This window comes from Bos indicus, chromosome 8 (assembly GCF_029378745.1).
Source record: "Bos indicus isolate NIAB-ARS_2022 breed Sahiwal x Tharparkar chromosome 8, NIAB-ARS_B.indTharparkar_mat_pri_1.0, whole genome shotgun sequence".
NCBI classification, from domain to species: Eukaryota; Metazoa; Chordata; class Mammalia; order Artiodactyla; family Bovidae; genus Bos; species Bos indicus.
In genome coordinates, this window is record NC_091767.1 from 60,937,070 (window position 1) to 60,957,094 (window position 20,025).

At 49.5% G+C, this 20,025-nt stretch overlaps 1 protein-coding gene across 4 annotated transcripts in view; it reads right to left on the reverse strand.

The window, feature by feature from the left end:
- Positions 1-20,025, reverse strand: part of PAX5 (paired box 5) — a 188,752-nt gene that overhangs the window by 33,507 nt on the left and 135,220 nt on the right. For all 4 annotated transcript variants that reach the window (XM_070794766.1, XM_070794765.1, XM_070794767.1 and 1 more), the window contains one exon: positions 10,577-10,678. In XM_070794766.1, the coding sequence (XP_070650867.1) occupies positions 10,577-10,678 (102 nt within the window). The remainder of the gene's footprint in view (positions 1-10,576; positions 10,679-20,025) is intronic.

Sequence of the window (20,025 nt, forward strand, 5' to 3'; positions counted from 1 at the left end):
TGTATAAAGGCCACCCCAGCCCTCTGCAAGGCACGTGTTAGAGGAGGCCTCCTCACATCACACAGACACAGCCCACCCTAGATCCCTGCTAGCTGCCTGCAGTGCTGCACGTGCTGGCGGGCCCTCGGCTGGGGCTTCTGCTGAACCAGCACCTCTGTTGCTGCCCCCAGGCACCTGCTCTGGACGCCCCCCAAGGGTCCTGGGTGGTGGGTGGTGGGACACGGCTGCTCTCCAGATTCCAATCCCCCTGCAGCCACTTCTGCAAGTGACTCTGGCTCCTTTCCGGGGAGTTCTCTTTCCAGGAATGCCCCCTCCTCCCGCCCCGAAAAGTACTCAGAAAATCTGCAGAGTCACAAAGTTCTGGGGCCATGGGGCTTTCCTTCAATCCAAGACTTCTCAGTGCAGACCCAGGACCTCCCCTTATCTCAGAGTGGCCCCCTTCTCTTGGGTCCCGCAGAGGGAGCGCTGTGCTTCTAACAGTCAAACTCCAAACTGGCAAAGCCCTTCGCTTGTCATCTGGACCCAACCACTGGCTAGCTGTGTGACCTTAGGCAAATCACCATTACTCAGCCTCAGTTTTCATCTCTGTGAAATGGGGCTAAAAACCGTGCCTTCCTGATGCTATGGAGGGGACCTGCTGAGATCACACACAAGAACTGCACTTTGTAAACATCTGTCCAGATGGTGGTTCATATTCTTTGCATTGTTGTGAACAAGACCTCGAAATGGTCACAACTGTCACGCATCCTGCTTTGGCAGGACAATGCCCAAGGCACGCATGACCCGGGACTGAGCTTCAGACAAAAGGACGTGATAACACAGTCGTCATCTGAACATTCCCTTCCCCTCCTCCTTTATGTCCCTTGCTCTCCTTCCCACTCCTTCCCTCTCTCTTTCTCTCAGCTCTGGATCTAAGTCTTCCTGATTCAGATCCTTTATTTGTGCCGTTGCACATAGACTCCTTATAAAGAAAATTCATTTGTTCAGGGTCACCGCGTGGTTTTTCATTAAAAACAAATTACCCGCATTCAGGGAGGACATCTGGGCTTCTCAGGTCCCATTAATGACTATATTTCCAGCCTCCCCAGCCCGGTTGGGCTCCCCTTGCCTGTCACCCTGCGTTCCTGGCCCCAGGAGGACAATGAGAGTGACAGTCAAGTGAAAGGGAAAACATGAGGGATGAGGGCGAGAGGCGAGTCCCCCGAGAGGGGAAGGAGGGAAAAGTGAAAAAAATAAATAACTCAAACAGAGGGTAACAAGGGCCATTGTCTCAGCGTCTTCCAGCAAGGAGCCAGAGCAAATATTGGAAGAGCAAGCTGGGGCGTGTAAGTTGAGCTGAAGCTCTGTTTAATTACACAGTCGGGCCCCAAGCCCAGGCTGGACAAGATCGGGAGGGGCATGTGCCCGATTCAGACAAATTCTCCACCCCCTCATATCTGTGGGGCACCTACTGTGTGCAGGGACTGGATAGCGGGAGGATTCCAGTGGAGCATCCAGGAGCTGGGTGAGCCCAGTCACTCCAGCCGTGGGCGAGGCAGAAGCTGGGCAGTGCCCTGGCAGTGCTCAGGGGAGAGATGTGCCCCTGGAGCAGGTGGGGTGTAGGCATCCTCTTAGAGAGCGCACCCGACTGGGGCCCAGGAGCATGGGCGGCATGTGGGCAGGTGAAGATAGGAGTAGAAGGAAATGTACCAGAGTCTGAAGTGTGGTTGCCTGGTGTCCCCGCTTGGGAAAGCCTTCTTCAGGCCCGTAAAAGACCTCTGGGTCAGGAAGGCCATCCACACCCCTAAGGGAACACCAAGGAAACCAAAGCCTTTCCCCGGGCCCACTTTCCACGGGCACTAGGGGCTGGGTGAAGTCGGGACCAGAATTCCAGGCGTCAGGCCCAGCTGCTCCCCGTGACTGGCTGTGCAGCCTGGCTGGCCACGGCACCTCTCTGAGCTCAGCTCGCTTACCTCTGAAATGGGGATAAACATTCCAACCTCAAAGGTGCCTTCAAATTGCCACTGGGGGTGACAGGTGTGGCTCTCTTATAGACTGAAGCACCATGCGGCTGGGGGCGAGGTTTGTTGCTGAAATTAACTTAGCGGCAGAGGCAGTTTGGCTTCACTCAAAAGCATTTTCCTTTGAGAGGGCAGAGCCCCACTGCTCTCCCTGCCCCCCAGAAGCTCTGGGCATTGCCAAAAGTTCTCTGGGGAGAAGAGTCCTGGATGGAGTGACCCACAGGCTTAGCGGTGGCGGCCCATCCAGCTGAGGGCCAATAGCTGATGAAGTTTTGGAGACAGGGGCTGTAGATGCCAGTGGATCAAAGGAAGAAATGAAGATGGCCCTGGTCGACTCAGTCTGGATTTTGGAAGGATTCTGATATGTACACAAGTAAAGCGTGTCTCAGAACCTTGATATTCACTCTTCCTGCCCCCAGCGAAGCACTCATTCCAGGTGTGGAGCCCCTGAGGGCCATCCTCGCCTGTCACAGCAGGGTTAGAGGACACAGTGACAGCCATAAGGGATTAGCACAGCTCGAGGCTCCCTTCTCCTTCAACTCCACCCCTTGGAAGTGATTTACCTGATTACACGTGAAAGCCTAAGGCCATTGCCTTAGCATGTCCCAGCCCCAGACCTGAAGGGAAATTGCTGCCCACGTGGAACAGTGGTGGCTGGCTCAGGAGCCCTCCAGTTCAGCAGAGGGGTGATATCAGCAGATTTAGAAGCCCTTGTGTGGCAGGACCAGAAAGCCCCCTATGGAGCATCTAATTCAATCTCCTTGCCCCCTACCTCCTGCTTTGAGAGAGTAGAAAATCCGGAGGCCGCATTCTAAGGTCACACCGTGAGGGTCTGACAGCTAGAATCAAAACCCAGGCCTCCTGGATTCCAGTTGGACCTTCGTGCACCAGCATGCTTTTCATCTCTGAGCCTTTGCTTCTGCAACTCTGTTCTTCCCCAATGTGGCAAAGCACTCACAAACCCACATGGAGTTTCTCCCCAGTCCCAGCATTACTTCTACGCAGGGTTCACATGGGGCTTTAGTCACAGGCACTGCTCAGATCAGGCCACTCCAGACCCCTCATTCTCCATGCCTTGAAGGCACAGGAGCCTCCCCTCCAACTCACATTCAGATCTGCCTGGGACAAGCCTGCCATCTGTCAAGGCTGCTGTTTGCAGCTCTTCACGTCCCAGAGATTTCTAGGAATTGAGGCTCTGGCTCTTCTTACACATAGTCCCTTATGCAGCAATGCCCCTCCAACTTCTCAGACTGGCAAACTACCCTTCAAGGTGAAGCTCAGATGACCTTCTCCAGGAAGCCTTCCCTGATTTCTCCCACCTGCCCCAGCGCCCCCAGCAGACCTAGCAGCCTCTCTCCTGCATTTCCTCAGCACATTCCTAGATTTTAGCTCTAAACATAGCTTGCGGGAATGATCAGTGAGCCTGTTGGGCTGCAGCCCATGGGGTTGCAAAGAGCTGGATACAACTTAGCAACTAAACAACAACAACATCTCACAACTTCATCAGGCTGCCAGAAGTAAAGTCGCTTCTTATATTTTGCTTCCCTGGTGGCTCAGTGGTAAAGAATCGCCTGCCAATGCAGGAGATGCAGGTTCTATCCCTGGGTCAGGAAGATCCCTTGGAGAAGGAATTGGTAACCCACTCTAGTATTCTTGCCTGGGAAATGCCATGGACAGAGAAGCCTGGCAGGCTATGGTCCACGGAGTCACAAAAGAGCTGGACACAATTTAGCAACTAAACAACAACTCACCAACTAGACTGTGAGCTCCCTGAGGGCAGGGGTTGTGTCTGTAACATCACACCTAGCCCAGAGCCAGCACCCGGTGTTTCCCAGGAAATATCTGAGAATGAATGAAAGGACAAATGAAGGGCTACCTGCCATTTCATCCTGGCTGTGTCTGCTGTTCCCCAGGGTCTATGTTCCTGGTGTGGCAGAGTGACTGGAGGCCACTAGAGGGCAGCAAAGAGTCAGGGACAAGCAACAGGTGTGCGTGGAGTTCCAGGACTGCCTTGGAAAGGTAAGGAGGGAGCTTAGAAAGTGCCCAGGCCACAGGACCCACAGGAGCTCTGGTGAAGAGGTCATAAGAGCTAAGAACAAAGGCTATTCATTCCCTAAGCAAACATGCTGATGCTTGGGCCAGGGAGGCGCTTGAGAAGGGAGCACTGATCCAATCTCACAAGATGCTCTAGCCTCTCCACCAAGTCCTCCCTGGCTTCTGCCGGCCCCTCCAAGCCTGCCCATTCTCATGCTTTCAGTTCTGGTTTGGGGGAAAGGTCTCTACACAAGGCCGACAAAGGTGTCCCTCTGACTCCCATCCACAGATCTCGGCCATGCCTATGTAGCTGTGCAGAGTTCCAAAAGCTGACAAGTTCAAATCCTAACCTTGTTGCCCACTGGCCTCTTCCTTAACCAGCTTCTCTTCCTGTCAACTCCACTTACCCAGCTGGGCTGGCTGGGCCATACTCCACCCGATATGAACCCACTCCAGTCGCTGAGCTGGACCCACTCTCAACCCCCTGCCCCACTCCTCTTCAGACGGCCAAGGATATTCTGCTTACAGCCCAGCTTCTGGCCCTCTTTACCAGGACATCTTTCTCATTTGGACCAACCCCAGGTGTCTCTCCATTTTTTCCAGGCATTCAGAGTCTACCCTGCTCCTGCTTAGCAGCACTTTTGCTTGTGACTGGATTCTTTTCTAACTTGGATCTCCCATTGATCCATGGGCTCCAAGGGACGTGGGCTCTGCTGGAGAGCTCTTGACTTGATGCCAGCTGGGCAAGGCCAGCTTTAGGCATGCCTGCTAGGCTTCTCTCCTCACCACCACACCCAGCTCATACCCCAGTATAAGCAACAGCAATTGTAAATAATAATTATAATAATAAATAACACTTACATTGCACTTAATATGTGCCAGGAAAAATTCTAAGAGTTTTTACATATATGACAGTCATCCCTAGGTATCTGCCAGGGTTAGGGACCAGGACTCCCGTGGACATCACAATCCACTGATGTTCAAGTTCCTTATATAATATGATATAATATTTGCATACAACCTACATGAACCTCCTGTATACTTTTAAATCATCTCTTGATAAATTGCAATACCTAATCCAATGCAAGTGCTATGTAAACAGTTGCTAACATTCAAGTTTTGCTTTTTGCAATTTTCTGGACTATTTTCTGACTATTTTCTATCCATGGTTGGTTGAATCCATGGATGCTGAAGCCATAGATCCAGAGGGCCAACTGTACATCATTTAATCCTCATTCTTATTATCATCATCCCCATTTTATAGATGAGGAGGAAACAAGGATCCAGAGAAGTTATATAACTTGCTCCAAGTCACACAGCTGGTGAGAAGCAGGAGGGTGATGCAAAACCAGGCAGCCTGGCTCCAGGCCCATGCTCTCAACCACCAGCATCCTTGCTTCACCACGTGGCTGCCACTGCAGGCCCTCAGGGCAGCTCAGCCTCCGTGGCTGCACTGTTGCAGTACTGAGCTGAGCTCTCCCAGGCAGCCTAGCCCCAACCACCCCCACCCCCACCCCCATCCCCACCGCCTTTTGTATGGCAGCTACTATTGCCTGGGGAGAAGACAATGGCACCCCACTCCAGTACTCTTGCCTGGAAAATCCCATGGGCGGAGGAGCCTGGTAGGCTGCAGTCCATGGGGTCTCGAAGAGTCGGACACGACTGAGCGACTTCACTTTCACGTTTCACTTTCATGCATTGGAGAAGGAAATGGCAACCCACTCCAGTGTTCTTGCCTGGAGAATCCCAGGGGCGGGGGAGCCTGGTAGGCTGCCGTCTATGGGGTCGCACAGAATTGGACACGACTGAAGCGACTTAGCAGCAGCATTGCCTGAGTGCTACTATGAGCCAGGCACTCTGCCAGGAAGCAGGGACACAGAGATGAACAAGATAGACCGAGACTTGTGTGCTGTATAACCCTCGAGTACTGTACAGACCTGGGGAGAACTGGACAAGGAAGGAATAAACTAATTAAATTAAATCCCTCCCAATGTGCTTAAATAATGAATGAAAAGAACAGAATGCCTTGAGAAGGGTGTGATGGGGGTCTTGATTTAGATGGTGTGGTGGGCAGAATAACACTTCCCCCCCCGAATAACACTTCCCTCCACAAAGATATCTGCACCCTAATCCCTGGAACTCATGACCACTCGGGTTGTATGGCAAAGGGGAATGAAGGTTGCTAATTAGCTGACCTGAAGATAAGGAGATTATCCTGGATTAAGCAGGTGAGTCCATTAAAACCACAAGGGTCTTTCTAAGAGGAAGAGGGAGCAGGAGAGAGCAAACCTGGAAGATGTTGCTGCTGCTGCTAAGTCGCTTCAGTCGTGTCTGACTCTGTGCGACCCCATAGACGGCAGCCCACCAGGCTCCCCCGCCCCTGGGATTCTCCAGGCAAGAACACTGGAGTGGGTTGCCATTTCCTCCTCCAATGCATGAAAGTGAAAAGTGAAAGTGAAAGTGAAGTCACTCAGTCGTGTCCGACTCTTAGCGACCGCATGGACTGCAGCCTACCAGGCTCCCCCGTCCATGGGATTTTCCAGGCAAGAGTACTGGAGTGGGGTGCCATCGCCTTCTCTGAACCTGGAAGATGGCGGCACGATAAAGACTCAGGCCAGGGATGTGGAGCATTTACAAGCTGAGGAAGGCAGGAGACGATTCTCCCTGGGTGACCTCCAGAAGGCACCCAGCTCCGCTGACACCTAGACTTCAGCCTAGGGAGACCCAGTTTGGATTCCCAACCTCCAGAACCATAAAATGAGAAATTACTGTTGCTTTAAGTCAGTCGCTAATTTGCAGTGACTTGTCATAGCAGCAAGAGGAAACTAACACATGTTTGGTGAAGCCTTAGGTGAAAACGCGGGAGTGAGAGGGAGCCAGGCAGTCTGGGCCAGTGGCAGTGGGAGTACTAGAGCGGGCTGAGTGCGCTAAGCAGAGGAATCGCCCCTGTGAGGGGAAGTAGGTGCCTCCATCCCTCCCACTGGAGTCCAGGACTCGGTGCCTGCCCACACCACCTCATCGGCCTCAGGGGTCCACTCCAACCTCATCATCACCTCCCACTTCTTCAAGAAAGCCATCAGTTGAGCGATTTCAATGAATGGCATCTAGAGGTGATGCACACTCATCTACAGTGAGCAGACCTTCCAGGACAGAGAGCCCACCAGGCTCCTTCTAGGGCCTTCGTCAAACAGCTGCTTGTCTGCTGCAGCCCAGGGGAGGTAAACACAACATGGTCAGGATTTCCTGGCACTCTGGCCTGAAACCCCCAAAGAGGAGTCCAGTAAGGGGTGTGGGGGCAAGGTGAGTTCATCTCAAAGACAGTTAGTTACCTTGCTTCTTAGATTCACTGAAGCCAAAGGGCAGTGAACGCCCCCATCTTTCCCTCAGCCTAGAATTTTTAAGAGTTTTTCAAATGCCATGTCAATATCCGTTAGGTTGTGCAAATACCTTCAGGCGGGAATCAACTAGTTACACTACTCAAGATACCATGGAATCTTTGGTGCAAAACTTTTGGCATTTGCTGGAACTTGATGAAAATAAAATCTGAAAACTGTTTCCATGCTGAGCTGATGTGATGTGCCGTGTTTGCTTTGTTCAACATAACTAATTAGACAAGGGCTGTGTGGGGTCGGCAGAGCCACAGGAACTGAATCTACAAATGCTCGAGCAGACCAAGTAGCCCTGATCTGCATATGTGAACACATCCTGAAATCAGAGAGGATGGACAACCCCAACAGCAGAACCAAATTCGAAATAAACAGGAGTCTAAGCCACCAAGACCATGGTTCGTATGGAAAAACATACTATTTTTCCAGACCCCAAAATTCAACTGCCCAAGTGTACCCCGGACATAATCCCTTTTCAATGTATTCTAAAAGAAAACTTCACCTATGGAAGTCTCTCTTATAATGGAAGAGATGGCAGTCAAATGTTTCCCAGAACTTGTGCTGTGCTGTGCTAAGTCACTTAGTCGTGTCTGACTCTGCAACCCCACGGACTGTAGCCCGCCAGGCTCCTCTATCCATGGGGATTCTCCAGGCAAGAATACTGGAGTGGGTTGCCATGCCCTCCTCTAGGGGATCGTCCCAACCCAGAGATCAAGCCCAGGTCTCCCACATTACAGGTGGATTCTTTACTATTTGAGCCACCAGGTAAGCCCTTCCCAGAATCTAGGTAGGAAAAACAGCTCAGAAGATTTCAGTTTCCCTTGGGATTCACTTCCAGGTTGGAAGGGAGGACTGTTTCATATAGTGATATTGACTTCAGCCTTCTGGGCTCCAGGACTGTGAGAGAAATTTTCCCACTGTCTTAAGTCACCAAGTTTGTGCTAACTTGTTATAGCAGCCATAAGAAACTCATACGCAGTATTAATTTTCCCTCCCTCCTGCCTTTAGCCAGACACTCACATAAAAGGACCTATTCTGTGTTATGGGCTATGAGGGGTGCGGAAGACGAGTAAGGCAGAGGACCCGCTGTGCTAAAAGGTGGGCTAGATCTGGGCAGTTCCAGCAAAGACCACGAGTGTGGGCCAGCACTGCCCCCATGAAACCATCCAAGAATGCATCTGGAAATCCTGTTGGAGACAGAGTCCCAGAGATGTGATGCTGCTGTGGACAATGGGGAACAGGAGCTAAGGACCTGCTTGTTAAGCGTGGAGTCGCAGCCGTAAAACCAGGTCTGGTGCTGAATGAGTGCTGGGGCTGCGTGAGAAGAGAAAGCAGGAAGAGAAGGAAAACAGAAGGGAGGGAGGGAGGCTGCAGAGAGAGACGTGGGGCTTCCCTGCCCAAAACGCATGTCTTCCTTCCCCCTCTCCATGTGCCCTCCCTCTCTGCAGAGTCCTGGCAGGCTCCGTGGCCGCCCCTGTCCAGTGGCTGCTGGTAGGCTTCGTTAGGCTGCGCTCTTGTGCAGCCCTGTGGCTCCTGCTGCCACCATTAATGGTACCTGCTGGGGGCTCTGCTAAAACCCCCGGCCGTTTGTATCCGAGCCTGGTAATTAGGATTGGAGGAATCCCAGGGGCTGGAAGGCACCTCTGTCTGGATAAACTTGGGCAAGTTCAGCCGCTGCTCTGAACTCGGCCTCTTTGGAGTTGGCAGCAGGGACTGGCAGGGCCACCGTAGTGGCCCTGCTTCGCCCACCCACATGCCCTCAGGACTGGACCTGGGGCTGCCACCTCCCCCTCTGCCATCACTGTGAAGCATGCATCGACAGACTGAGGGTGCACAGGGTGGCAGAGGGCAGGAGTGCTGAACTGGAGGCAGAAGACCTGGATTCAAGACCTCCCACCTCCAAGCTCTGCAGCTGTGGGCAGTTCCCTAACTTTTCTGAGTCTCACTAGCCTCCTTCTGACCCTGGGGACCCTGCCCACCTCACAGGCTGTAACACCAAAGGCTCCTAGGCAAGCACTTTGCACTTGACAAAGTGACCCACAGCCACGAAGTTACTGGACAATCCTAACTTGCTAAAGGCTGGGATACAGTGGGGGTGGAGACAGGCAGGAGGGTGTGTGTCCCGCCGCCTCCCTCTCTTGCCCTGAACAAGGTGGCTCTGCCATGACCCCTCCTGGAGGCAGAAAAGGCAAAGCCTTTGCAGGCATGGATCTGGCAGGCCTCCCCAGTGTTGGCAAGGCCCAAGGCAAGAGTACACACGGAGGCCATTTCCCATATGTCTCATATTTAAAAGTCATAAATCAAGCTAACAAACCGTTAAATGAAATATGCTCTGTCCTCCTACCTTGTTAAATAGTCTCCGTAATAACCTGGAAGGCCAGGAGCGAATTTAGAATTCTGGGTCTCCTCAGAGCCTGTGCCCGGCCCTGACTGCATGGGGAAGGCCCACCTGAGCCCTGATCTGCCCGGCTTCCTTCCCCACGCCCGGCCTGCTTGTCTTCACCAGCCTTGAATGCAGGTGTGGACACCCAGGCTTCACGTCCACACTTTGTTCACATTGCCCACAAAGAATCAACCCTGGACCCCAGGGTGTGCATGTCGGTGATGTGGGCTGGCAAGAAGCCGGAAGGGGTTTAGGGCTGTTTGGGCAGGGGCCCTCCTGCCTGGGCCTCAGGGTGGTTCATGCTGAGTCAGGGCTTCTATTGTGGCTTTGCCTCCTACTTTCTGGGCAGCTTACGACTCTCCAGCTCCTCTTGCATGGCAACCCACTCCAGTATTCTCGCCTGGAGAATGCCATGGACAGAGGAGCATAGCGGGCTACCATCCAGGCAGTCTCGAAGCGTCCGACACGACTGAAGCGACTTAGCACGCACACGGCCCCTCTCCGACCTTCAGCCAGGTCCCACGCCCCTCTGCATTCAGGCTCCCTGTGTAGCCAGAGAGGGGCGTCTGAGGGACAGTCAAGGACCCCCTGACTCTGACATCCTCCCAGGTGCTGCCGCTGGTTGACAAAGAGGCCAAGAAGGCAGAGCTCAGCCTAATTTTTTCAGGTTCACTCCTCAGAAGCAGAGAGGTCACTGGGACCATGTCGGGAGGGATGCCCCCCATGAACCCCAAATGCCTCCTGCTGCAAAGACGCAGACAGAGCAGACTCACCAGGTACCATCCCCGTCAGCGTCGGCGCCGAGTAGCTGCCCTGTCCGGTGGGGGGCACGTGCGGAGGGTACCCAGGGAGGGTCGTGCTCGCCAAGTCGCGGCCTGAGGAGTCAAAGCAACAAATCACAGGGTGAGCATCCCCACGGCCAGCTGCTCCTGTCCACAGTTCCCCCAACATCTGCACAGTTGTCATGTCTGGATGCTTGATGCCAGTGTGCATGTGTGTGCACACACACACACACACACGTACTCGCCCACCCCTCCAGCCAGGCTCCACCAGCAGGAAGCAAGGATGGCTCGGTTGGATCCCTAGGAAACCAGAGCTCTGACCACATCCCTTGCTCTCTGTTCCCCAAGAAGGGCTTGGAACTTCTCCGTTAACACACCGTTGCTTCTGCTGGGCCTTCTGCACATGGCCCAGCAACACCATCTTCCAAGACCAGCTCAGCCATCTCCCAGCCACCCACAGTGGGCAGGGCTCTGCCTGCCTCAGACCCAAGTCTGGTCCTTACTGACTTTTTTCTCTTTGGACCAAGATCTTATCATTCATTCAGTAATGGTGCAGGAAGCACCTCCTGACACCAGACACTGTTCTGGGACATAGAGGTTGAGGCCTCGGCCGTTGGGAGCAGACGTCCAGCATGCACGTGTTCCCCTCATCGCAGGCTGCCAGCTCCTAAGGGCAGGGGTGACACCTCATTCAACACCCAGAAAACCTACCTCCACCACAGGGCTCGGCACCTAGTAGGTCTCCGTGAATAAATGCGAATGGTCTGGGTTCCAGGCCAAGTGGAAGAAAACCCCAAAGCAGTAGAACTCTGAAAGGACCCTGAGGTTCGGCGCTCAGGTAAAGAGTGGGCCTATAGCTCTCCAAACATTGATAATCACACGTATGTACTAAGGTGCTCATGTGTAAGAGCAACAATCCAGACCACGGAAGATGGGACTGTTCAGTGGTTACCTGTTGAGCTCTGAGGATGAGACCCCACCCTTGGGGGAGGAATTGGTAGTTGCCCCTAAAAGAAAGGGATGGCCCTGCTGTCAGACTCTGAGATGTGTAGAGACAGCCCAGGCTGGGGCTGTTCTAACAGGTCAGCTTCCCTACCAGAAAGTGCTCCAGGTGGAGCACCCCCCCAGCCCTGGGCCCAGGCTCACACTCCTGGTGACAACACACCACAAAGGCTTATGTAGGAATTGTAAACACCAGGCTCTGTTTCCAGTCTTTTAAATCATTAACTCATTTAACCCTCAACAACACTATGAGGTAAGGTACTGATACATTCCCCACTTTATAGGATAATGAAACAGAAAGGTCAAGTAATTTGTCCAAGGTTGCACAGTAAGGATTTGAAGCCAAGCAATCCAGTGGCAAAGACCATGGGTTTAGTCACTCTATTCTACTGCCTTGCCCACGTGCCTGGCTGGGCTTCTGTGCCCCCGTTTCTCAGCTGGGACAGTAGGCTGAGCCCTGCCTTTAGGCCACACTGTCACCAGCCTTACTCCATCATGCAGAAAGAAATTCAACTACACAGTTTTCGTAATATATGTGTTGGAATGAAAGCAAGGACCACAGTGGGGGAGGGAGGCCAGATCTGCCTCCTGGAAGATGGAGGCATTACCCTGGTAGGAGGCTACCTGCTGTACTGGGGGTCCTGGAGCCAAGCCCCAGGAGATCCATGCCCCACCCATCTGCCTCAGATGGCTAAGAGGGTCCTGAGAAGGGAAGGGATTTGCCCACGACACTCTCCTCATTTCAGGCAAGGCTGGGACTGGAGTCCAGCTCTCCTAATTCCTGGGCTTTGGTCCTTTTTTCAACAGGGGTTGTCCTTTCGGTCACATCCGAACCTCAACAGTTTCTGCTGCTGTTACATACACTTTAAACCCTGATCCCTAAAACAGAAATGCAGTGCCTCGCCAAGGCACTCAACTCAAGAAGCTAGATAAAAAAGCAATAAAATGAACCTAGGGAAAGGAGGAGGAAGGAATCGATAAAGAAAAGCAGAAAATAATGAATTAGGAACCAGAAGAGTAGACACAATAATAAAAACACACAATAATAAATAATAAATACAACCAAGAGTTGTTATTTGAAAAGACCAATGAGACAGACAAACCAAGGATAAGACTCAAAAAAGAAGGCACAAACATCAAGATAAGGAATGAGAAGATACAGCCAGGGATATGGGAAAGATAACATTTAAAAAACATAGAAACATGCATGGATGCTCTATGCTGCCAAACGTGGAAATCTCGTCAACAGGCACAATTTTCTAGGAAAACATGAATTACCAAAATTAATTTAAGAAGAGGTAGAAAATGTTAACAGCCCAATCATATCAGAAAAGGTTGTTTAAAGTTATTTTTAAAAAATAAGGTACCTTGTCCATGTAGTTTTGGGGGCATTTGTTTTTGTCTTTGGAAAGTTCTTTTAAAATTTCAAGGAACACACACTTCTATTATTAAGCTGATCCAGGATACATAAAGCTAAGAAAATGTTCATTTTGCCAAGGTGGCAAAATCCTGATATAAAAATTTAACAAAGTCACTCAAAAATGAAAACTAATGGCTGGTCTCACAATTTATTAATATGTAGGCAAAAAAAGTCTACTATCTCATTGATGAAGCAATATAGATAAAGAATAGTACACCATGACCAAGTAAGCTTTATTCCAGGGATGCAAGGTTGCTTCAGTATTAAAACTGGTTGGGAATTCACATTAATATGTCAAAAATTCACATTAACATATTTAAATTAACATATTTGATATGATTATATCAAAAGCTATGGAAAAGGCATTGGCTAAAATTAAAGAACACTTATGGCTCAATAATAAAAAGACAAACAACCCAGTGTAAAAATGGGCAAAGGACTTGAAAACACATTTGTCTGAAAAAGATATACAAAAATGGCCAATTCCCTATCAGGGAAATGCAAATCAAAACCACAATGAAATACCACGTCACACCCACTAGGATGTCTCTAATAAAAAAGATAGGTTTTGACAATGTTAGAAAAGATGTGGAAAATTGGAACCCTTATACACTGTGGGTGGGAATATAAAATGGGGCAGCCACTTTAGGAAAGTCTAGAGGTTCCTCAAAAAGTTAAGCATAGCATTACAGCATTTCCCAAGAGAAATGAAAACGTGTCCACTCAAAATGTGTACATGTATGCTTCAATCAACATTATTCATAGGAGGAGCCGAGCGCGAGCGGCAGGCCGGACGAGGCGGGCGCGGAGCGGAGAACCGAGAGCTGGGGGCACCGCCACCACCGTCGCCCTCGGGCCGCACAAAGGGGTTTAAAAAAAAAAAAAGACATTATTCATAATAGCCAAAAGAGTAGAAACAATTCAGATATCCATCAGCTGATGAATGGATACCGAAAACGGTGTATATTCATACAACATAATACTTAGCAATAAAAAGGAATGAAGTACTGATACACGCTACAACATGGGTGAACTTGAAAGAAGCCCATCACAAATGACTACATACTGTATGATTCTATTAATATAAAATGTACAGAATAGGCAAATCTATAAAGAGAAAAAGTAGATTACTGGTTGCCTTAGGCTGGGAGTGGGGAATAGGGGGAAAGAGAGTAACTGCTAATGGATATGAGGTCTTTCTGGGGGGATGATACAATGTTCTAAAATTGGTCGTGGTGATGGTTGCATGACTTTGTGAGTGTGCTAAAAACCATTGAATTGTATACCTTATATGGGTGAATTTTATGGTATGTGAATTATATCTCAATAGTACTGTTATGTTTTATTATTGCCATCTATCATCACCATCATCTTGAAAAAGAAAAAGTCATTTGACACCAAAAATGTAGGAAGGACATAATATTAAACTGTTTCTTAAACCAAATAAATTGGTCTTTATGGAAAAAATATACAACAAAAGAAAAGATTAATAAATTGAATTACTTAATAAAATAGACCAAAAACCTCTTGCCTGGTAAAAAACAGTATGTGTGTGCCAAGTTGCTTCACTCATGTCCAACTCTTTGTGACCCTATGGGCGTGGCCCGCCAGGCTCCTCTGTCCATGGGATTTCCCAGGCAAGAATACTGGAGTGGGTTGCCACGCCCTCCTCCAGGGGATCTTCCCAACCCAGGGATTGAACCCATGTCTCCTGCCGCTACCTGCACTGCAGGCAGAATCTTTACCGCTGAGCCACCAGGGAAGCCCAGAACAATATAAGCAAAGTCAAATGATAAATGGTGGACTGGAGGAAATTATTTGCAGCACATACCATAGATAAATGGCTACTATCCCTATATATTAAAATCTCATAAGAATCAAAATCTCATAAGAATCAAAGGGAAAAGACCAAAAATCTCATAGAAAAATGGGCAAAACTCAGCAACATAAAACTGTTATTTGTTGGGTGACTGGTCAACGAATAGAATAACAGCTTCCTTCAAGGAAAAAGCAAGAGCGTTCCAGAAAAACATCTATTTCTGCTTTATTGACTATGCCAAAGACTTTGACTATGTGGATAACAATAAACTGTGGAAAATTCTGAATGAGATGAGAATTCCAGACCACCTGAGCTGCCTCTTGAGAAATCTGTGCGCAGGTCAGGAAGCAACAGTTATAACTGGACATGGAACAACAGACTGGTTCCAAACAGGAAAAGGAGTACGTCAAGGCTGAATATTGTCACCCTGCTTATTTAACTTATATGCAGAGTACATCATGAGAAACGCTGGACTGGAAGAAACACAAGCTGGAATCTAGATTGCCGGAAGAAATATCAATAACCTCAGACATGCAGATGACACCACCCTTATGGCAGAAAGTGAAGAGGAACTCAAAAGCCTCTTGATGAAAGTGAAAGTGGAGAGTGAAAAAGTTGGCTTAAAGCTCAACATTCAGAAAACGAAGATCATGGCATCCGGTCCCATCACTTCATGGGAAATAGATGGGGAAACAGTGGAAACAGTGTCAGACTTTATTTTTCTGGGCTCCAAAATCACTACAGATGGTGACTGCAGCCATGAAATTAAAAGACGCTTACTCCTTGAAAGGAAAGTTATGACCAACCTAGATAGCATATTCAAAAGCAGAGACATTACTTTTCCGACAAAGGTCCATCTAGTCAAGGCTATGGTTTTTCCTGTCATGTATGGATGTGAGAGTTGGACTGTGAAGAAGGCTGAGCGCCGAAGAATTGATGCTTTTGAACTGTGGTGTTGGAGAAGACACTTGAGAGTCCCTTGGACTGCAAGGAGATCCAACCAGTCCATTCTGAAGGAGATCAGCCCTGGGATTTCTTTGGAAGGAATGATGCTAAAGCTGAAACTCCAGTACTTTGGCCACCTCATGCGAAGAGTTGACTCATTGGAAAAGACTGTGATGCTGGGAGGGATTGGGGGCAAGAGGAGAAGGGGACGACAGAGGATGAGATGGCTGGATGGCATCACTGAACTCCGGGAGTTGGTGATGGACAGGGAGGCCTGGCGTGCTGCAATTCATGGGGTCGCAAAGAGTCGGACACGACTGAGCAACTGATCTGATCTGATCTGATCAAGGTTCCCATGAGCCAGGCTTTGGGCCAGTACTCCACATGGCTTATCTCAGTCAACAACCCCAGAAGGTGGGTGCTGTTATCATCCCCATTCTACAGATGAAGAGATGAAGACTCCAAGCAGCTGATGTATGTGCCCAAGGTCATACAGCTGATGATCATGATCGCTAACATTTTTGCAGCACTTACTGTATTTTAGGCCCTGTTCTAACACTAGGCAGAGTTCTGAACACTGTTCACTGTGTTTTATAGATATTAACTCATTTAATCCTCACTCCATAGGTCCAATAATATTATTCCCATTCTACAGATGTGGCACTAAAACACAAGAGGTTAGGCACCTGCCCGGGGTCTCACAGCTAGTGGGAGAGGCACGGCCACACCCAGGCATTCTGGCGCCAGATCCCCCACACTCCCCCAAGACACAGGGCACTTGTTCTTTCCCCATCCCTAAACTGGGGGTCCCCAGATTGCAAGAGCTGCTCCCACCCTCCCTCCCCTGCACTTGCAGGGCACACAGTAGGTGCTTAGAAAATACCTGGCAAGGTGAAAATTAATCAAAAGACATTGGTTCTACCATCTGAAAGGAACTTTGGTTCCCATCTCACCAACGTCTCAGAAAGCCCTTCACCGTGAAAGCCACAAGATAACCAGGCCTCATTTATCTGTTTTTTGCTTGGATGCAACTTTTTCTTTTTCATATATGGCCCATTTCTATGTAGGCTCTCTCTACGTACACTAATGGGGGGAAATGTGAATCCAATTAACTTCAAATTTAGCTCATAATGAACTTATCTCATTTTGCTACCAGCTCCATTCTCATCGTGTGGCAGTAATTAACCACTGGGGGTTGTCACTCCCAGACACATGACATGGAGATCCTCCCAGCCCCTCACTTCAAACCCTTACAGAATTCATTACCCTGACAGTACGCAAAGCCTTCACTTTGAATACCACAGGGCACCAACCAAACTCCCCCTCTATCTGCCCAAATGTGAGTGTGAGCAAGAAAAAGAAGAAAGTGAGCCACTGAGAAGCCATGAGTTATTGTGAATGAGATGGGAGCAAGAGGCTGGTGAGGGCTCCATGGCCAGAAAGGGTCTGGCTGCCTAGACAGCCCTGGGTTGGAGGTTCTCCCCAGAGGCAGGGAGTCTCCACCACGAAGTCCAAGCTATAAGGAACATAGCAGAGATGACCAGAGAAAGCTAAGTCCTTTGCAAACTGGCAATCATATCCACCAGGGACTGTTAATGCTCAGGAAGTCTGAACACCCCAGGCAGAGGCAATGGTGACTTGTGTGTGTGTGACCTTAGGTAAGTTCGACCACCTCTCTGGGCCTTCGTTTTCCTATCAGAACACTCAAGTAGTGGGAACAGATAGCCTCTGGGGATTTTTTTTCTGTTTTAACATTCTACAGCTCAGAGGCCTCATTTTAGCCCATGTTGATGGAAGTGGAGGCTGGTGCCAGCTGCTATCGAGATGCCCACCTCGCCGCAGCACTCCTGCCCACAGTATCAGGCACCCTGGAGCCCCTGGATTAAATCCTGGTGAAAGGAAGGTAAGCACCAGTCTTGTTTTCCTGTCTTCAGGAAAGGATCTTACGGCAGGAGATGAGGGCTGTCAACCTGCACTTTATTGCCAAGGCCACCTCGTCAAATGTTCCCACGGGCGACTAGGCACCTGGCTTGGAGAACAGCTTCTACTCAGTGGTGGCTAGTTTTCAGAAGTTGGAACTCTGGATTCATTTCATTTGGGAATCTCCTGTCTACGTGAATGTTGACTCAACTCCAGTTTGTAAAATATACACTGAGGGCCAAAGAAAATGTATCCAAAGACCACGTTTTGCCCCCATGGCCAATTTTCAACCTTTCTCATTCTCGAAGCTCTCGAGTTCTATCTGAACCATCCCATACCACCACTCCACCAGTTTCATCACCTGCCAGGCCTTTTAAGGACAAGAGCCCAGCCTGGGTGTCCAGGTAACTACCAAAGAGGTAGCCACCAGGCAGGGCAGAACGGGTCAGGGAATGGAGGGAAAGCCCTGCAGGAGGTGACTCCTGAGACCTGCGGCATGACCACAACCAGCTCCCTGGGGCCGTCGGAACCTCCTGCCATCTTTTTTCATGGGTGACAGCCCCAACCTCCCAGCCACGCTGGCTTCCCAGACACCCTTCCTCCCTTGAGCCCAGTCAGTCCCCAAGCCCCTCCTAACTCTCCATTACCTGGTGCCCTCTCCTCCCTGGCCCGAACTGCCCAGGTCAGACTGTTCTTCCCTTTGCTCTGTTTTCTAGCAATCTCATCTCAGTCCCCTGCCCTGTTCCTGGCACACCCTCTGTGGCCGTTTCTTCCAGAGAAACGGAAGAAACGGCATCCAGCCCCTGATCCTCTAGGCTCACACTGAAGGACAACTTGGAATCACACAGAAACTCAGTGAGGGCTGACCCCGGGGGAGGGCTCTGAAGCTAACACTTCCGATTCTGTCTTGGTTCAATAATTTAACCAGAACTGCAGACACTCTCACTTCTATGACATTTTCTCAGAAAGCTCTTCCTCAGAGTCATAGAACCATGAGAAACCCTTCTGCATGTTAAGAAACATTATTAAAACTTTAAAAGAAAAGGTCATAAAGGTGGGAATCATAGCCTTTTCACGTCATGGGGCACTGTTAACTGTCATACCCAGGGATCATACCTCTAAGAGAATGTACCTGTGTTTGATGATTCTTTACTGCTTGATTAGAGCCCAGAAATGGGGACGTTACACGTGAATGTGCAGATTTCTCTCAAGTAGAAAAGACAACGCCAAAGGTTTGGGCTTATTGCCCCATAGGACATTAACCAATTCTGTATCTAATCTAGCAATTTTATTCCAACATTTTTAAAAAATGCCTTTCTACATGGACGATATAAACCCTGTTCTCAAATGTTCTTGGAACCACTTTTATCTTTTTATAGGTTCACTCATTAATTTACGAGTTGAATAAAATCTTCACATGTGCTCATTCTATATTTGTACATGAGTTATGTTCTTAATTCTTTAAAAATTTACACTTTCTCGCTCGTTACAGGAAAAAGTCAACCAACCCTGAGTGAGATGAATTGAAGGTTTTCAACCAACAACAAAGCCGGTGACAGTAAACAATTGCTACCTTAGGGGAGGGAGAGAGGAGCAAACCGGCAGCCAGGACCTGGAAAGGGGATTAACCCTGCTACACAAACCCTGGTGTGTGCCTACATGTGTGCATACACCACCAGGTATCTTTGTTCCAGCCGGCGTTTGAAACGTGTGACAGTTTGAATGGGGGTTGCTCCCTGCTCTGGAGCCTCCCTTTGTTCGGACCTGCCACAGGCAAAGGATGTTGAGCCGGGAGTGCAGACAGGGAGCATTCAACCTAGAGGGGGAAAGGCTGCCGTGAGGCAGCACACAGCATGTGTCCTAAGTCACTTCAGTCGTGTCCCACACAGAGTGGACAGGCTAATTGCAGATGGGCCCATCCAGTCATTAAGGCAGACCTGGCCATCTCCTAACGACAGGTTTATTAGCCATTAGTTTAGGTGATGCTATTTACTGAGAAATAATAACCCTCAATTTCTTTTCCCCAAATTACTGAATCCCCACTTTTGACAATTTCTGACTGACCCTCCTCTCATTGCCGGGGCTAAAGATCTAATCTGGATTTGTGAGCAGGAAGACAACTCGGAGAATTCATTCATAAGGCTCTGTTTACTTCACAGCTTCAACCCTCCCCCTTCTTTCATTCCAACAGACTCTGTCTACCGCCCTGGAATCACTGGGAACTTTCAGACTCCAAGGACTGTGTTTTAATTGCAAGGGAATGTTTGAATTTCATCTGCCTGGCATTTTAGAGCAGACACTGGGGCTCAGTCAATATTTCCATGTACATTTATG